Below are 13,152 nucleotides of genomic sequence, written 5' to 3'. Positions count from 1 at the left end.
ACGCGGGCGGTGGGCCCGCAGCTGGGCCCGCAGACGGCCCCCCCCCCCCCCCGGCCCGGGCCCGCGCACTCACAGCTGTGGGGTGAAGACCCCGTAGATGACCGGCTCCTTCAGGCCCTCCGCCCGGAGCACGAAGACGTCCTGCAGCACGTTGAAGACCAGGTTGCTGTCCGGCCGCGAGCAGATCAGCCGGGCCTTGAGGAAGGACGTCCACTTCTTCTGCAAGGTCCGCAGGCCGCCCTGGTCCCCCTGAAACCGGAAGGACGTGCGTGGTGGGGAGGGGCAGCTCCAACCGGAGGGACCGAGGCCGCGCTGACCCCGGGCCGCATAGAGCGGGCAGCCACCGCGCCGTCCTCTCCCATCCAGCACGAAACCCAGAGAGGCCTGTCTGCAGTGGCCTCGCCGCAGGGGGACCCACAGGTGGTCCCCACGCACGTGCCTCACAGCGGCCGACGCCCTGCCGGCCTCGCACCGCGGGCCCCTGGAGCAGGCTGCCGACCAGGGCTCCTGGGGACCACCTACTTGTACAGGACCAGGTCATCTCCAAGGGCTTTGCGGGATCGCCCATAAGCCTGTGTTAGTGAGCTGGGCCCAGGGGACAACGCGGACACGCTTCACGTGACCTGCTGGGGTGACAGCCCTGAAACACAGCGATCTGGACGCCCAAGACTGGAGTGGAGCGCGCTTACGCCGGGGGCAGGAGAAACAGCCCCACCGCGAGCCGGCTCGCCGACATCCCAGCTCCAAAGGGCTCAAGCTCACAGTGAACAAAACCAACTTCCTAGAACCTGGGACGTCTGGGGACGGGACGTCAGACTCAGGCCTGCTGACACTCCTGGGGTCTGCAGGGGGACCCCCAGGCTTCCCCAGGGCAGGCTGAGCATGGGGCGGCCCGTCCACACCCGTCTGCGGCACGGAAGGCAAGTGGTGGGCAGACCGACATTCCAAAGGAAGCTTCGAGCCTGGCCAGGTGGCGAGGCCTCCAGACACGGGAGCACCCTGGGGTTGGGGAGCCGGCGGGGGCACAGGGCCTGGGCTCACCTTGCACACTCGTGCCACCCGCGGGATCATCAGCTTGAACACAAACTCGTACTCCACAGACACCTCGGTGAAGAAGAAGTAGACGCGGTCATCCCCGCTGTCCAGGCCGTCCGGACGCTCTCGCATCACGTCCGCGAAGACGAAGCTCGGTTCTGCAAGCGACAGACATGCGGTCGCTCCTCTGCTGAGCAGGGCCTGGGCACTGCCCCCAAGGGACGCAGGAGGGGGCGTGTGCCGTGTCCCTCCCGCGGGGCATGTGAAAACGGACACCACCCCAGCCCCGGAGTCCCACTGAGGACGTGCATGTGCTCAGACCCCCGGCCGGCAGATCCACGGGCCTAGTGCCCCCCCGCCCACAGCAGCGGAGCAGCCCGTGGTCCCAGCTCCCCCAGACTCCCCGCGTCCGGGAGCCCAGGGGACTTCCAAGCCCACAGCCCGCGGGTCAGTGCCCACAGGAGCTGTGGGAACCCGCTGGACACATGTCTTCCCAAGGGGAGTGGCCCGGTCAGCCTGGGTCACCAGGGACCATCAGGCCTTCATCCGTCTTCAGGGAGGGGAAGGGGGCCTCAAAGCAGCACGGGCTCCACGGGGAGGGACTGAGCTGGGAGTCCCTGTGGCTCCAGAATCTCCCCGTGTGGGAGCTACCACAAGCCTGCGGGGGAGGCAGGGAACCAAGTGCCCTCGGGGAGGCTCAGAGCCTCCCAGAAACCCCGCGGCAGGGGCACCTGCGTCTTACCGTTCAGCCACGGTATTGCATACTCCGTCCTCAGAGGGCTGTGGGACGAGTTTCGGGAGATGATGGGCTCACTTCCCAGAAAGTTGTAAGAGGTCCCGGAATACAGCTCCCCGTCTTGAGTGGCGCCGGACGGAAGAGGAAGGGGTCAGCGGCAGCGCTCCTGTCACAGCTGGGCTCGGGCACCCCACCCCCCAGGGAGGGGACAGACCATGGCCCTGCTCCTGGGCGCGTGGGGCTGCTGCTTCTGGAGCCTTCCCTTGCATTTCCAAGACCAGGACAATCGTGCGCTCCATGTGAAAGGTCTTTTTGGGGGTTGGGGCGCTAACACCAGGTGACCCTGCCCCCGGGGAAGTGACAGACATAGTGGTGGGCGCACAGGACTCCTGGCCTGAGACTGTGGCACCTCAGGGACCTCCCTCAACAGGGGCGTGCACGCCGTGAACTAGAGATGCAGGACTTGCATCTCATGAGCCACCTAAACCCCCTCCTGCAAACCTGACTTGTGGCCCTGGGCGGTGGCCGGTCACCCTTTCGCACGATGAGTTCAAACACTCACGTGGGGGTCTGCAGAGAGGCCCGGTGCCTTCCGCGAGGACAGGGGACGCGGAGGCAGACGGAGGGAGCCGCGCCCACCGGGGAAAGGACTCACCAACCATGACGGACGTGTAGCTCTGCGCGGGGTCAAAGGGGCACCTGCCCTTGCCGTCCTCGCGTCTCCCCAGGAATCTAAAGGACGTTAAATCCTGCAATCAGACAGGAGTGTCAGGACACGTCTGAATTTCCACGCTTGCAGCAGCTGCCTGGTGAACCATCGCCCAGACACGCTGTCGGGGGCGGGGGGCCGCGAGGAGCAGGTCCCAGGGCCGGCCGCCGGCGCCACGAGAGCCTCGTGGGATTGAGGAGCCTCGGTCCGCGCGGCTGTGAGGTGCCCACGGCTCTGTGGTCACAGGGCAGACCCGGGGCAGGAGGCCATCTGAGTGGCCGAAAGCCACGTGTGGGATTTCAGCATCAAAATAATGGCCATTCCGCACTCGCACCAGGCCGGGTGACCTCAGGCTTGGGCATCCGTCCTGACCCAACCAGGGATCCCAAAACCCCAAAGAGTAAAGAACAGGAAAGCTTTGTGCAGGGACGCTGACACGGAGTCTGACGGCACGATGGGGAAGGGCCCGCCCGAGGAGGCCGAGGTGCTTCCGTGCCTGCGCGCACCCCGGGAGGACGTCAGATTCCCGACGCGTCCGCGGGGAGGCCCGGCAGGGGAAGGACCGGTGAGCGGCCGGAAGGGCGGCGGGCGTCCCTCCCGCGCTCCGGCTGCCCGTCGGGGGGTGGGCGAGAACGGACGCGGGCTGCCGGGGGCTCACGGGCCTGGGGAGGCTGTGGCCCACCTTCAGCACGCAGACTCCCCGTCAAGCCAGGGAGCATGAGCGGGGCTGCAAATGGCCCGCAGGTCTAGGGGTGGACGGGGGGACGCGTGAGCGAGGGTCGGCCCGGAGGAGAGCCGTCGGGGGGGATGAGGCATCTTCCCAGGGGACGACAGGCTTGGCGTTGGCCACGTACGGAAGTGTGGCTGTTCCTAGGCCTCTGGGGGCCGCGGGTTGCAGGGTCGCCCCCCCGCCCCACGGCTCCCACCTGTGCGATCAGCCTGTCAGCGTCCATGTTTTTATTAAAAATACTGGGAAAAATGATAGGTCCGGATTTCAGGGGGAAGCCTGACTCCCTTCCCTAACAACGGACAGGCCCGTGGGGGCGGAGCCAACATCCTGGAGCCAGAAGCTCCGGACAGACCAGCGCGCAGCCGGCAGACCCCTGGGTGTGCAGACGCGTCTTAACACGCTGTCCCCTCGCACGGGAAGAGGCCCAGCCTCTCTGAGGACGGAGGTCCAGCCCTTAGCACACCGCTCCCACCACGACCAGCGTGTGTGGGCCCAGACCGCCAGCTGAGCAGGCCGCATGCCCGCCCCGGGGGTCTGTGCGCACACAGTCTCCGCGCGTGTCCTTCGCTGGCCCCTGCTTTGTGCCACCATTCAGCTCGGACTCAGGCTGGAGACTCTTGTCTAAATTCTCATTGCTTCGGGGCGCCGGCAAAGGACGCTCTCCATGGCAGGGCCCTTCCTTCCGGCCGGTACTAAGTCGGGGACGTCACTGGAGGACGGAACTGGCCACCCACACGTGCGTTTCAAATACTTCCCTCCGCTCTCCGTGGTGGTCCTCCAGAGCTCAGCTGAGCCTGAGTGAGAGGGGCTGCTGCCCCCGCCCCGTGCTCTGTCCTTCCGGCTCCCGGTCAGCGGGGGGCTGGGGAGCCAGGGTGGGGGCCCTCGGCAAAGCCCCTCAGGCAGCACGAGGCAGGCCAGGGCCAGGAGGACTGCGGTGGGCTGGAGCAGGAGCCGCGCACACACCCAGGCTGTTGCCCCCTGAGGGCATGCGGTCCAGCACCCTCGTCAGCGGGCTCGGTGTCCGCAGCAGACAGCACGGGGCAAGGCCCCAGAGCAGAGTGGCCGCCGCACCCTCTCCCTCCAGCTCTGGAGGTTGGAGCGCCAGCTGGTTGGCACGGTAAGGATCTGCTGCCCCCACCGCATCCCATGGGGTGCAGAGAGGGCTCTGGAGGCTCCCAGGTCCCCTCTCCGAACGCCCTCACATCGGGGGATTAGGGGGACACATTCAGCCTGTAGCACAGGCGAGCCCACACCACACCCACCAGGAGCAGAGTCCTGACCCGTCCAGAACACCAGCACGCAGGTCACAGCAGGCCTCCCCACAGGTACAGAACGTGGCCAAGAAGGTCGCAGGAGGCCTGACCACGGCGTGCCGGTGCTGTGCGGGTCGACAACTCACTTTCCAGGGGGCCTCCCACTGCCAGCTCCGTGCCCCCAGCCACTGGTCCTGTGAGTCCTGCCCTGCGGTGCCCCCGGGGCCAGTGGGCTCCCGGGAGCCTGGCGAGTGGGCCGCAGCTACCCGAGGCGCCCCCACTGCTGGCCGTCAGAAAAGCCTACTGCTCTGTAGAGCGGGGACCCCGCTGCTGCGCCGGGAGGGGGCGCCCAGGCTTACCAGGTGGTCGCAGGCCGGCTGGAACGCGTTGGTCCCACACACGTACAGGGCGCCGGGGCCAAGCGGCTGCAGCACTCGGATGTAGTTGAGGCATTCCGTCTGTGAGGGGACACACGCACGCATCAGTCACCCGCCAGCCCCACTGCCGCCCGGATCTCAGGGCACCGCTGGCCATGACCAGCACCCCCGCCGTCCCCCGCCCGGCACCTCGGCTGGCCCCCACCTCAGTGCTCACTCGGCCCTGCCTAGGCGGTGGGGACGGTCCCAGACGCGGCCCCTGGACAAACCCGTCTGCGGTGCCCCCAGGCCGGCCATCAGGGGCCGGGACCCTTCACTCCATCACTGATTGACCCTTTGCCGAGACGCCCACCACCGGAGAGACCCGTTGACTCTCACTCGACACGTGCCTGGTGCAGCCCGAACGGTGGGTGTGCGGCATCCTGCCCGCCATCCCCGTCCCCGGAGACCCCAGCCCCCTGCCCCAGTGCGCGGGGCCAGAAACGGAGTGTCTCTGGGGACAGGCTGGGTGAGGGAGGGGCCTGAGGCTGTGCCCACATGAGAAAACCAGACGCCATAGAAGAACACGCTATTTTAGGCTGAAATGAACGTACTGGGATTATATGTGCTATTGTCTGAAATTATCTCTGCTCGGGGAAGATTTTCTGGGTTTTTGTGTGCTTGCCTGCAGGATCATTTCTAACTGGTTGGCAGTAAGTCACCCTCCCCACGGAAGCCAGGAGAGACCGCTGTCCCTGAGCGGCCTCCACATCGGGCTGGGCGGGCACTGGGCCTGACTCAGTTCCCGGACCACTGCCTGCGACAGCAGCGACCACCGCGCCACGCCTGCGCTTTCCCCATTTCCTAAAGCAGCTTGGGATCTGGTGGTTTCAGCAAGAAAACAGTACAGCAGAAACATTTTTTTCCCATCTGTAATGATTTTAAAGTCAGCCGACCACTGAGATCTACCGTAACTCAGCTGCCCTGCCCAGCTACCGAGGAAGACAGAGGTCCCCACGCTCAGAGACTCAGGCATGGGCCCGGCCCCAGATGCGGGCAGGAGGCCCAGCCGGTGGTGGGCTAACCCGGAGCCTTGAGGGAGGTAGACCCTTGGGCCAGTGCGCCGAGGTGCCCGGTATCTCCTGGGGAAGGGGCAGATTCTCAAGGGATGGTCCCTGCCCCCAATCCAGAAATCCTACGGCACCCCTGCAGGCTGCTGGGATGGTCCGGACCCTGCATCTCACACTGTAGTCAACAGGTACGGGAAAGGGTGGTCTCTGTCAAGTTTGAGACCATCTGAGTCAGCGTAACTACGCTAACCTTTACCAAACGGTTTCCCAAGTGCCCGCCCTGTGGGCTTCTGCGTTGAGAGACCCGCCTCAGCTTCTGGGCACAGAGAGGACCCAGGCTGGGTTGCGGCCACACCACCCAAGGGTCCTGAGACCCAAATTACCTGTCTTGATTTCCCCTTCTCGGCACATTTTGCTTTTTTATCTTCTGAGACCTTCCAGTATGCCTGTTAGGAGAAAGGAGAGTCCGTCCCCGCGCACAGGCCCCGTTCCAGAGGGGGTGCCGGCGTTAGAAGGCACGGTTTGCCGAGCGCGCTGCCGCGCCGGCCTCGGGTGCTCCCCGATGGCGGAATCGACTGCGCAGCCAGGCCTGGCCGGCAGACGCAAAACCGAGGTCCCGAGCGACCGGGGCTTCGAGGAACCCCCCCGAGACCCTCCCCCAGAAGCCGGCGGTGCCTGGCCCCCCGGATTCTTGTTGGTTGCTAGAAACAGCAGCAAAGGTCAAGTGCGGACAGTGAGGTTTTTATGGTTTATCAACTGGCTACACCACAGGTGTTTTCAAGCAGCAAAGTGGGTTCCTGGGACGGTCTGCGGACAGTGGACCCGGCTCCTTCCCGTCTTCTGTACCCGCAGGCGTGGCGAGAGCAGCTCCGCCCCCCACCCCCCCGCGGCCCCCCGCGGCCTGTGCTCCTGCTCCCTTCACGCCTGGGGAGTGTGAGGAGAACAGGGCAGCCCGCGAGCGCCTCCCCCCCTGCCCTCCAGAGGACCGGCAGCCGCAGGCCCACCCGCAAATGGCTCCCCCGTTCCTGCCTTGCTTTCCCCGGGGTCTTTGGTCTCCCCCTGTGACAACCCACGACGGACACCCAGAGAGCCGCAGCCCCCCGGGCGGTGCTCAGCCCTTAGGAAGAGCCTAGAGCTGCAGCAGCGGGCGAGTCCCCGTGCACGTGGTCCCCACTAAGTGTCCCGCATGAACCCGCCTCCCGGAAGGCCCGGCCAGCACACGCGTCAGAGCGGTGCGTTTCCAGGGAGACAGAGGTCGTCATCAGAACACGTGAAAGCAGAACCAAGTCCGCGGCTGATGGCGGCGTCCCTCAGAAGGTAAAGTGCCTATGATTTTGTCGATAAAAATGCTGAAGGACACAGGAGCATGAAGGCGGATGGGCCCCGGCCGTGCTCGCCAGGCCCCAGAGGGATAGAGGACGCAGTGAGAGAGCTGGAAACCAAGCCCGAGTGCCGGGCTCGGGTGTGAGGGCCCAGCGGTTAAGGAGAAGTTGCCACTGGCTGCGAAGGGACAGTCTGAGCTCCGGGCAGGGCTCGGGGGCGGCGAGGGAAGGAGCCACATCCCACAGGCTCAGACCCGTCTCTCCAAAGCCGTTCTGCAAACCCAAAAGGCGCCAACGCCGCTACCTCCCTTCAGAGAGAAGGAGCTCATCAAAAACAGGCTCGTGGAGGCCACCACTTCGGGTGCTGATCTAACTATTTCCACAGGAACTGGCCCCAGGGAAGGTGACCCCGTTGTGGACGCCTTCCTGCTCCCACGTGGAGGAGAGGCCAAGTCGGGAAGTCGTGGGACGCAGCTCTGAGATGCACCGAGGGCCGCAGCAGGGGCCTGCCTGTCACCGAGGACGTGGGAGCGGTGGCTCTCCCAGAGACGGGCCAGGCCAGCAGTGGGACGCGGACACTTGCTGGGCAGAGTGGCCCACCCCACAGACGGTCCAATTTCAACTAGAATCAAACGTCATGACTGTGGAATCTGAATACAATGATTTGGTGACATTTTTGGGATAAGACTGTGGTATTTTCCTAATTCTGACAAAAAGGAGTCCTTTCCTTTAGGAAGGGGACACCTTGGGAACCCCTCGTGGATGAAAAGTGTGTCTGGGAATTTGCTTCAAGTAGAGGGAGCAGAGCCCCGGGACGTGGGTGGAGGAGGGTGACCCCGGGGCCAAGCGGGACAGGCGGCCTTGGGCCCACCTTCTCCACTCCTGTGTGGGCCGGAGATTTTCCATAAAGAAAAGGTAAAAAGTCCAAGAGGGCAGGACAGAGGCCCCTGGGTGAGTGGCCGGCCCAGGGAGGACAGAGGCTGCTGGGAGGCAGGGTGAGGAGGCGGCTTCGTGGGGACGGGCCCCTTGCGGGCTGGAGGGCAGGGAGGCTGCGTGGCCAGGAAAGGGCCTGACGCCCCAGGAGAGGCCCAGGGCAGAGTCGGGGAGAAAATGCCGGGCAGGTCTGCGGCCACGCCCTACCTCCTGCTGCTTCTCGGAGACATTGTGCGCACTCAGGGCAAACACGGCTTCCCGGGCCCCCACGTACAGGGTGGTCTTATCCTCGCTGAGCAGCAACACCGAGTAGTTGAAGATGCCCGGCTCGTGAAACTTCTCCAGGTGCACCTCTGGGGGGGAAGAGAACATCAGACATTCCCGAGCCGGGACACGGCGGGCATTCCGTCCCGCTTGAGCGCAGGCGCACCACCACGTCGCCAGCGCTGCAGGTGCACCCACTCGCCGAGGCGGCCCCTGCCCGAGGCCGGCACTCAGACCCGCTAAGACAGTCCCACCACCACGCAACCCTGCAAGGCCCCGAGCCACTGTGCTTGACCAGTGCTGCGGCCCAGCGTCCGTTCCGGCTCCCTCCAGTGGGGTTCCAAACCCTGCCCTCAGATGGCCTCCCAGGAGCGTGACCTCTGAGGGCTGTGACCGTCAAGCACGTGACCTCCCCGGCCATCTCAGGCCGCTGACCACGATGCTGTCCACGCTCTCGTGTGTGTGTGTTTAATCTTAACACAGATTAAGTATATGAGAATGTAAAGTATTTAAGCTTTTCTTATTCAGGAAAAAAATGTGATTTAACTCAAAAGCTTAAAAAGTTCCAATCCAGTAAATATATTCCTTGACTCAAGCAGATTTCGGAGTTAAGCACCACGAAGTTAGAAACAAGTGACGTTTCCTCTCTCAAGAGGCTATTGCACGGTCAAGCAGGATGAGAATCGGGCGGCCTGGCAGGGACAGAAGTCGTGTCGGGCGTTTTCCCAAGGGGCACTTGCTTCGGTCTGACCGACCCGGCGTCCACATGAGTGCCGTGAGCCCGGGTTTGGCGGACCGCTGGCTCCACATGAGTGCCGTGAGCCCGGGTTTTGTGGACCGCTGGCTCCACATGAGTGCCGTGAGCCCGGGTTTTGTGGACCGCTGGCTCCACATGAGGACCAGGCGTCCCCGCGCTCTGCTGTCTGGAGACAGCCGCGCGGAGACAGGCTGACCCGGCGCGCCCAGGGCCCGGGGCAGCCCGCGAGACGGCTCAGCCCTGCCTGCAGCCCTTGCTCTTCTCGCCGGGAGGCCGGGAGGCCGGGGCTCTCAGGATGCAGATCCCAGGAGAAGAAGCAGAGAGAGACTCTGGGCAGCAAAGGAAAGCAGCTGGCGGAAGCTGGGCCCCATTCGTCCCCAGACAAGCGTGCGGAGCGGCTGCGCCCGCGGAGCGCACAGCACCTCTTCAGGCTGTCAGGGCCCCGGGTTCGGAGACCTGAGCGGCAGTCCCCAGACGCGCCCGACAACAGTCCCACCTGCCCTAGGCTCCTGCCCGCCTGCAGGGGCCGGCCCGTACCTCTGTGCTCCCAGGTGATCCGGGGCTTGGGTGCAAAGGCCACCGCCATTCCCAACACCATGGCCAGGGCGGCAAGCAGCCCCCCGACGGGGGCACACATCCTTGCGCACCGCAGAGCGGGCCTGGGCAGCAAACGCTTGTGGGCCGGGGCGCTGCCGTGGGGGTCCCGGCGGATGCTGCTCAGGGCCTAGCGGCTGTGAGGCACGGCACAGCCCGGAGCTGGTGGACACTGTAAACCCCAAGGACCCGCATTTCCCACGTGTCGGGCGAGGTCACCACTGCCAGTGTTGAAGGCTGCCCGGATCTTAAGCGGTGTGCTGCTTTTTGGCCTCACGAAAAGATTCTGGAAGGGAGAACAAAGGTCAGAGGTCAGGATGCCCGTAGTAACACAGCTTCTATTCCCCACTGCGCCCAGGGCTCTGTCCACGCCAGGGCAGGGGTGGTCAGGGCGCAGGCTCACACGGACGCTGCGACCCCGTCACCAGGAGCGGAGCTCCAGGGCAGCTGCCGGGACCCAGACCGGGACGAGCGCCCACCCCGCTCCCCGGCCGCCCCCGTGTGCAGATGTGGCGCATGCCCTGCCGGTGACGTCATGCAAAGGTGCGAACCAGGCAACGGGTGTCCCCTCGGACCCTGGCCTCCCAGCCCCCGTAGCGCCCGCCGGGGAGGTCAGCTGGGCGGAAGGCCGGGAGCACCGAGCGGAGGCTGAGCCGTGTGCGCACAGGCCACTTCGCACGCGCAGGAGCACACACGCACACGTGACCGTGCCGTGCGGGACAGCGGCCTCCAGCCACACCAGAGACGTCCCCGAGCCACAGAACGCACGGCTAGGGGGTCTCGGGGTCCTTGGGAAGCCACTCGCTGGAGGGCAGAGGCTGCAGGCTGGGGGTGGGCTGGGTGGTGCCCCGGCCCCCACACCCTGCCCCACGTGCCATCCCCAAGGTGCCCTGCGGTGGGGGGCAGGGTGGCCTTGCTGTGGACCACTGAGGCACGGCAAACGCTGGGGTTCGCCCTGACCCGGGCGGGGCCTCTTGCCAGGACGCCAGTGGGACCGTGACCTGATTCTTTCTGACTTCTCAGGACGCACTGCAACCAAAAGCTGTTGGAACAGAGGCAGGACCCCCGTCCCTCCCAGATGTGCTGCCCCAAGAGGCCCCACAGGAGAGCCACTGGTACACACCACAGGGTTTCCTCTTCTGTGAGACAGCGGAGCAGCCTGCCTCCCTCCCCGGAGGGGGCCCTGCAAGGCTCAAGCCAATGGGCCTGAGCCCCTCTCTGGAGCCTTCCATTCACCCCCACCATCACCACCACTCGGGGATGGCCAAGAGGCAGCCAGCGCCACACCGCCCTCCACAGTCCCCCTGCTCAGCCTCCCCAGGGCCCCCGCAAGCTACATGTACCAACTCGGGCTGCTTCCTGACACCACAGCCAAACCGAACCTCCCAAGAGGGCATGAGGGGAAGTTCTCACTTCTGTTCAACTAGCCAAGCCACCACCTCCGGGAAGCCCTCCTGGACTGCCTCCTCGTCCTTCCCAGAGGTCACCTCTCATGCGGCTGGAATCCTATCACGCGGCAGGGCTTGCCCTTGGTGTCACTGTGGACTTCACGGCATCTTCCCTGCACCTTTGTCTGTTTCTCATGCCTGTGCCCTGGGCGCCACTGCCCCACTCCACTCAGTAAGGAGGACTCGTGGGGGGCCTTGGGGGAGGACTGACAGTGGGCACAGCCAGGCCGCAGCTGCCCGCTCCCCTTTCTTGTTGGGGCACTACTCTGCCTTTCCCTTTCCTGCCGAAGGCGTGCCGGCCAGGCCTGTCCTCACCCCGCTGCCGCTACAAGGCCACGAAGCCAGGGCAGGGCGCGCGCTGTCCGCGGGATGGGCTCGCCCTGCGTGGGGGCCGGCACCCTGTCCCACCGATGCCGCAGGTTTGGGCTGTGTGGTCTCTGCCTCGGGTACTCCGGGCCCCGGGGCCGCGCAGAAGCAGCCCCGACGTGTCACGGGCCACACACGGCCAGGCGCTGGTCTGCGGCTGAAACCCCGTCTGGGGTGCACGGGAAGGGCCAGCCCTGACGCCCCACAGCGAGGGGGGGACTGACGCTAAATCCAGAAGCAGACGGGCCACTCAGTGCTGGAGGGACAGGGGGTGCAGAGACCAGAGGACGGACAGAGAATAGGGACGGGGGGGGGGGGGGCGGAGAGAGGGGCGTGGGGAGGGACGGGGGAGCCAGGGATGGGGGGGCGAAGGACGGGGCACTGGGGGACGGCGAGGGGAGGGGGAGGGGGACAGGGATGGAGGGGGGAGGGAGAGGGGGGGAGGGGGGGAAGGGGGGAGGGACAGAGGAGGGACAGGGGAGGGACAGGGGAGGGACACGCACCTGCCACAGCTGCCCCTTTCTTGCCTGCCCCCCAGGCTGACCCCTGGCCCATCTTCGTTCTCTCGGCTACCCCCAGGCTGCCCGCCCCCCACGCCCATCCCTGTTCCCCGCGGGCCCACAGCCCCCTGGCTGCCCTCGTCCCCAGACTGACCTCCCACTCCACAGCCCCACCTCCCTCGCCTGCCCCCAGGCTGGCAGCCGCCCTGGGCTCCTTCCCCTGATGCTGGCTGTGGGGTCGGCAGCACCTTGCAAACAGCCCCCTCCCACTCAGGACGGGCTCCAGGAGCTCCCAGTGTCACATGTCACGTGCCTGATCAACGGTTCGCTGTGTGGACGTCAGTTCCCCCAGAACTCAGAATACTCCCCTGGAGTGACGCCCCCGCTCCACCGTGATTCGTGTGCTCAGCCCTGGAGATGGATGGCGGGACAGGGGGACAGTGGCCAGGTCACCTGCTTACCCTCCACCACCTTGCAGAGACAACCAAGCCGTCAGGGCGTGGGGGCTTCCTGACATGCCTCAACCTCATTCCCGCACCCGAACGTGGGCACGTGTGTGCCATGCGTGCGCTGACGGGACCCAAGATGCGGAGAGCAGCGGGGTGATGCCGTCAGACCACCAGCCTGATGACCGGCAGGTGCACGGGGCAGCAGCGAGGGGCCAGCCATGGCTGCCCCAGCAGGGAGGCCCACAGATGGAGTCCGAGTGCCTGTGCAGCACCACCAGACCCCGCGCACGTGGCCATCAACAACGCTGTCTCCTTCTGGGGAGGAGGGCTGTGTGTACCTGCACACGCCCCTGACCCCCTGCTTAGCGCCATCCTGGCATTTCCAGGGCAACCACTGCACTGTCCAGGCTGGATGCTGCTCCTGGGGGACGGCGGGGCCACCCTAGAATGGCTGTCCTGTCATCACAGGGAGCTTGGCCTCAGACGCCGGAGACCCAGGCAGCCCCAGGAGACGCGCTCGTGAGCATAGAGCACCACACGCTCGCGGCCACTTGGTAGCAGGTGGGACGACCCACATTGTGTCCAGGGAGGGGGCCACCCCCCAGCCCCCACGGACACACGTGGAAGCAT

General features: G+C 65.7%; 1 protein-coding gene across 11 annotated transcripts in view; it reads right to left on the bottom strand.

Annotated features, from left to right (window-relative positions):
- Positions 1 to 13,152, bottom strand: part of SEMA4D (semaphorin 4D) — an 84,042-nt gene that overhangs the window by 18,699 nt on the left and 52,191 nt on the right. For all 11 annotated transcript variants that reach the window (XM_082694180.1, XM_082694182.1, XM_082694176.1 and 8 more), the window contains exons 3-10: positions 9,703 to 10,045; positions 8,352 to 8,497; positions 6,273 to 6,335; positions 4,823 to 4,921; positions 2,427 to 2,520; positions 1,778 to 1,891; positions 1,042 to 1,193; positions 74 to 249 (exon numbers count right to left, since the gene is read on the bottom strand). In XM_082694180.1, coding sequence (XP_082550306.1) covers positions 74 to 249; positions 1,042 to 1,193; positions 1,778 to 1,891; positions 2,427 to 2,520; positions 4,823 to 4,921; positions 6,273 to 6,335; positions 8,352 to 8,497; positions 9,703 to 9,802 — 944 coding nt within the window. In that variant the 5' untranslated portion in view covers positions 9,803 to 10,045. The remainder of the gene's footprint in view (positions 1 to 73; positions 250 to 1,041; positions 1,194 to 1,777; positions 1,892 to 2,426; positions 2,521 to 4,822; positions 4,922 to 6,272; positions 6,336 to 8,351; positions 8,498 to 9,702; positions 10,046 to 13,152) is intronic.

Source organism: Mustela nivalis (genome assembly GCF_964662115.1).
Source record: "Mustela nivalis genome assembly, chromosome: 13".
In the NCBI taxonomy this organism is placed as follows: domain Eukaryota; kingdom Metazoa; phylum Chordata; class Mammalia; order Carnivora; family Mustelidae; genus Mustela; species Mustela nivalis.
This window is presented reverse-complemented; position numbering and strand designations above follow the sequence as displayed.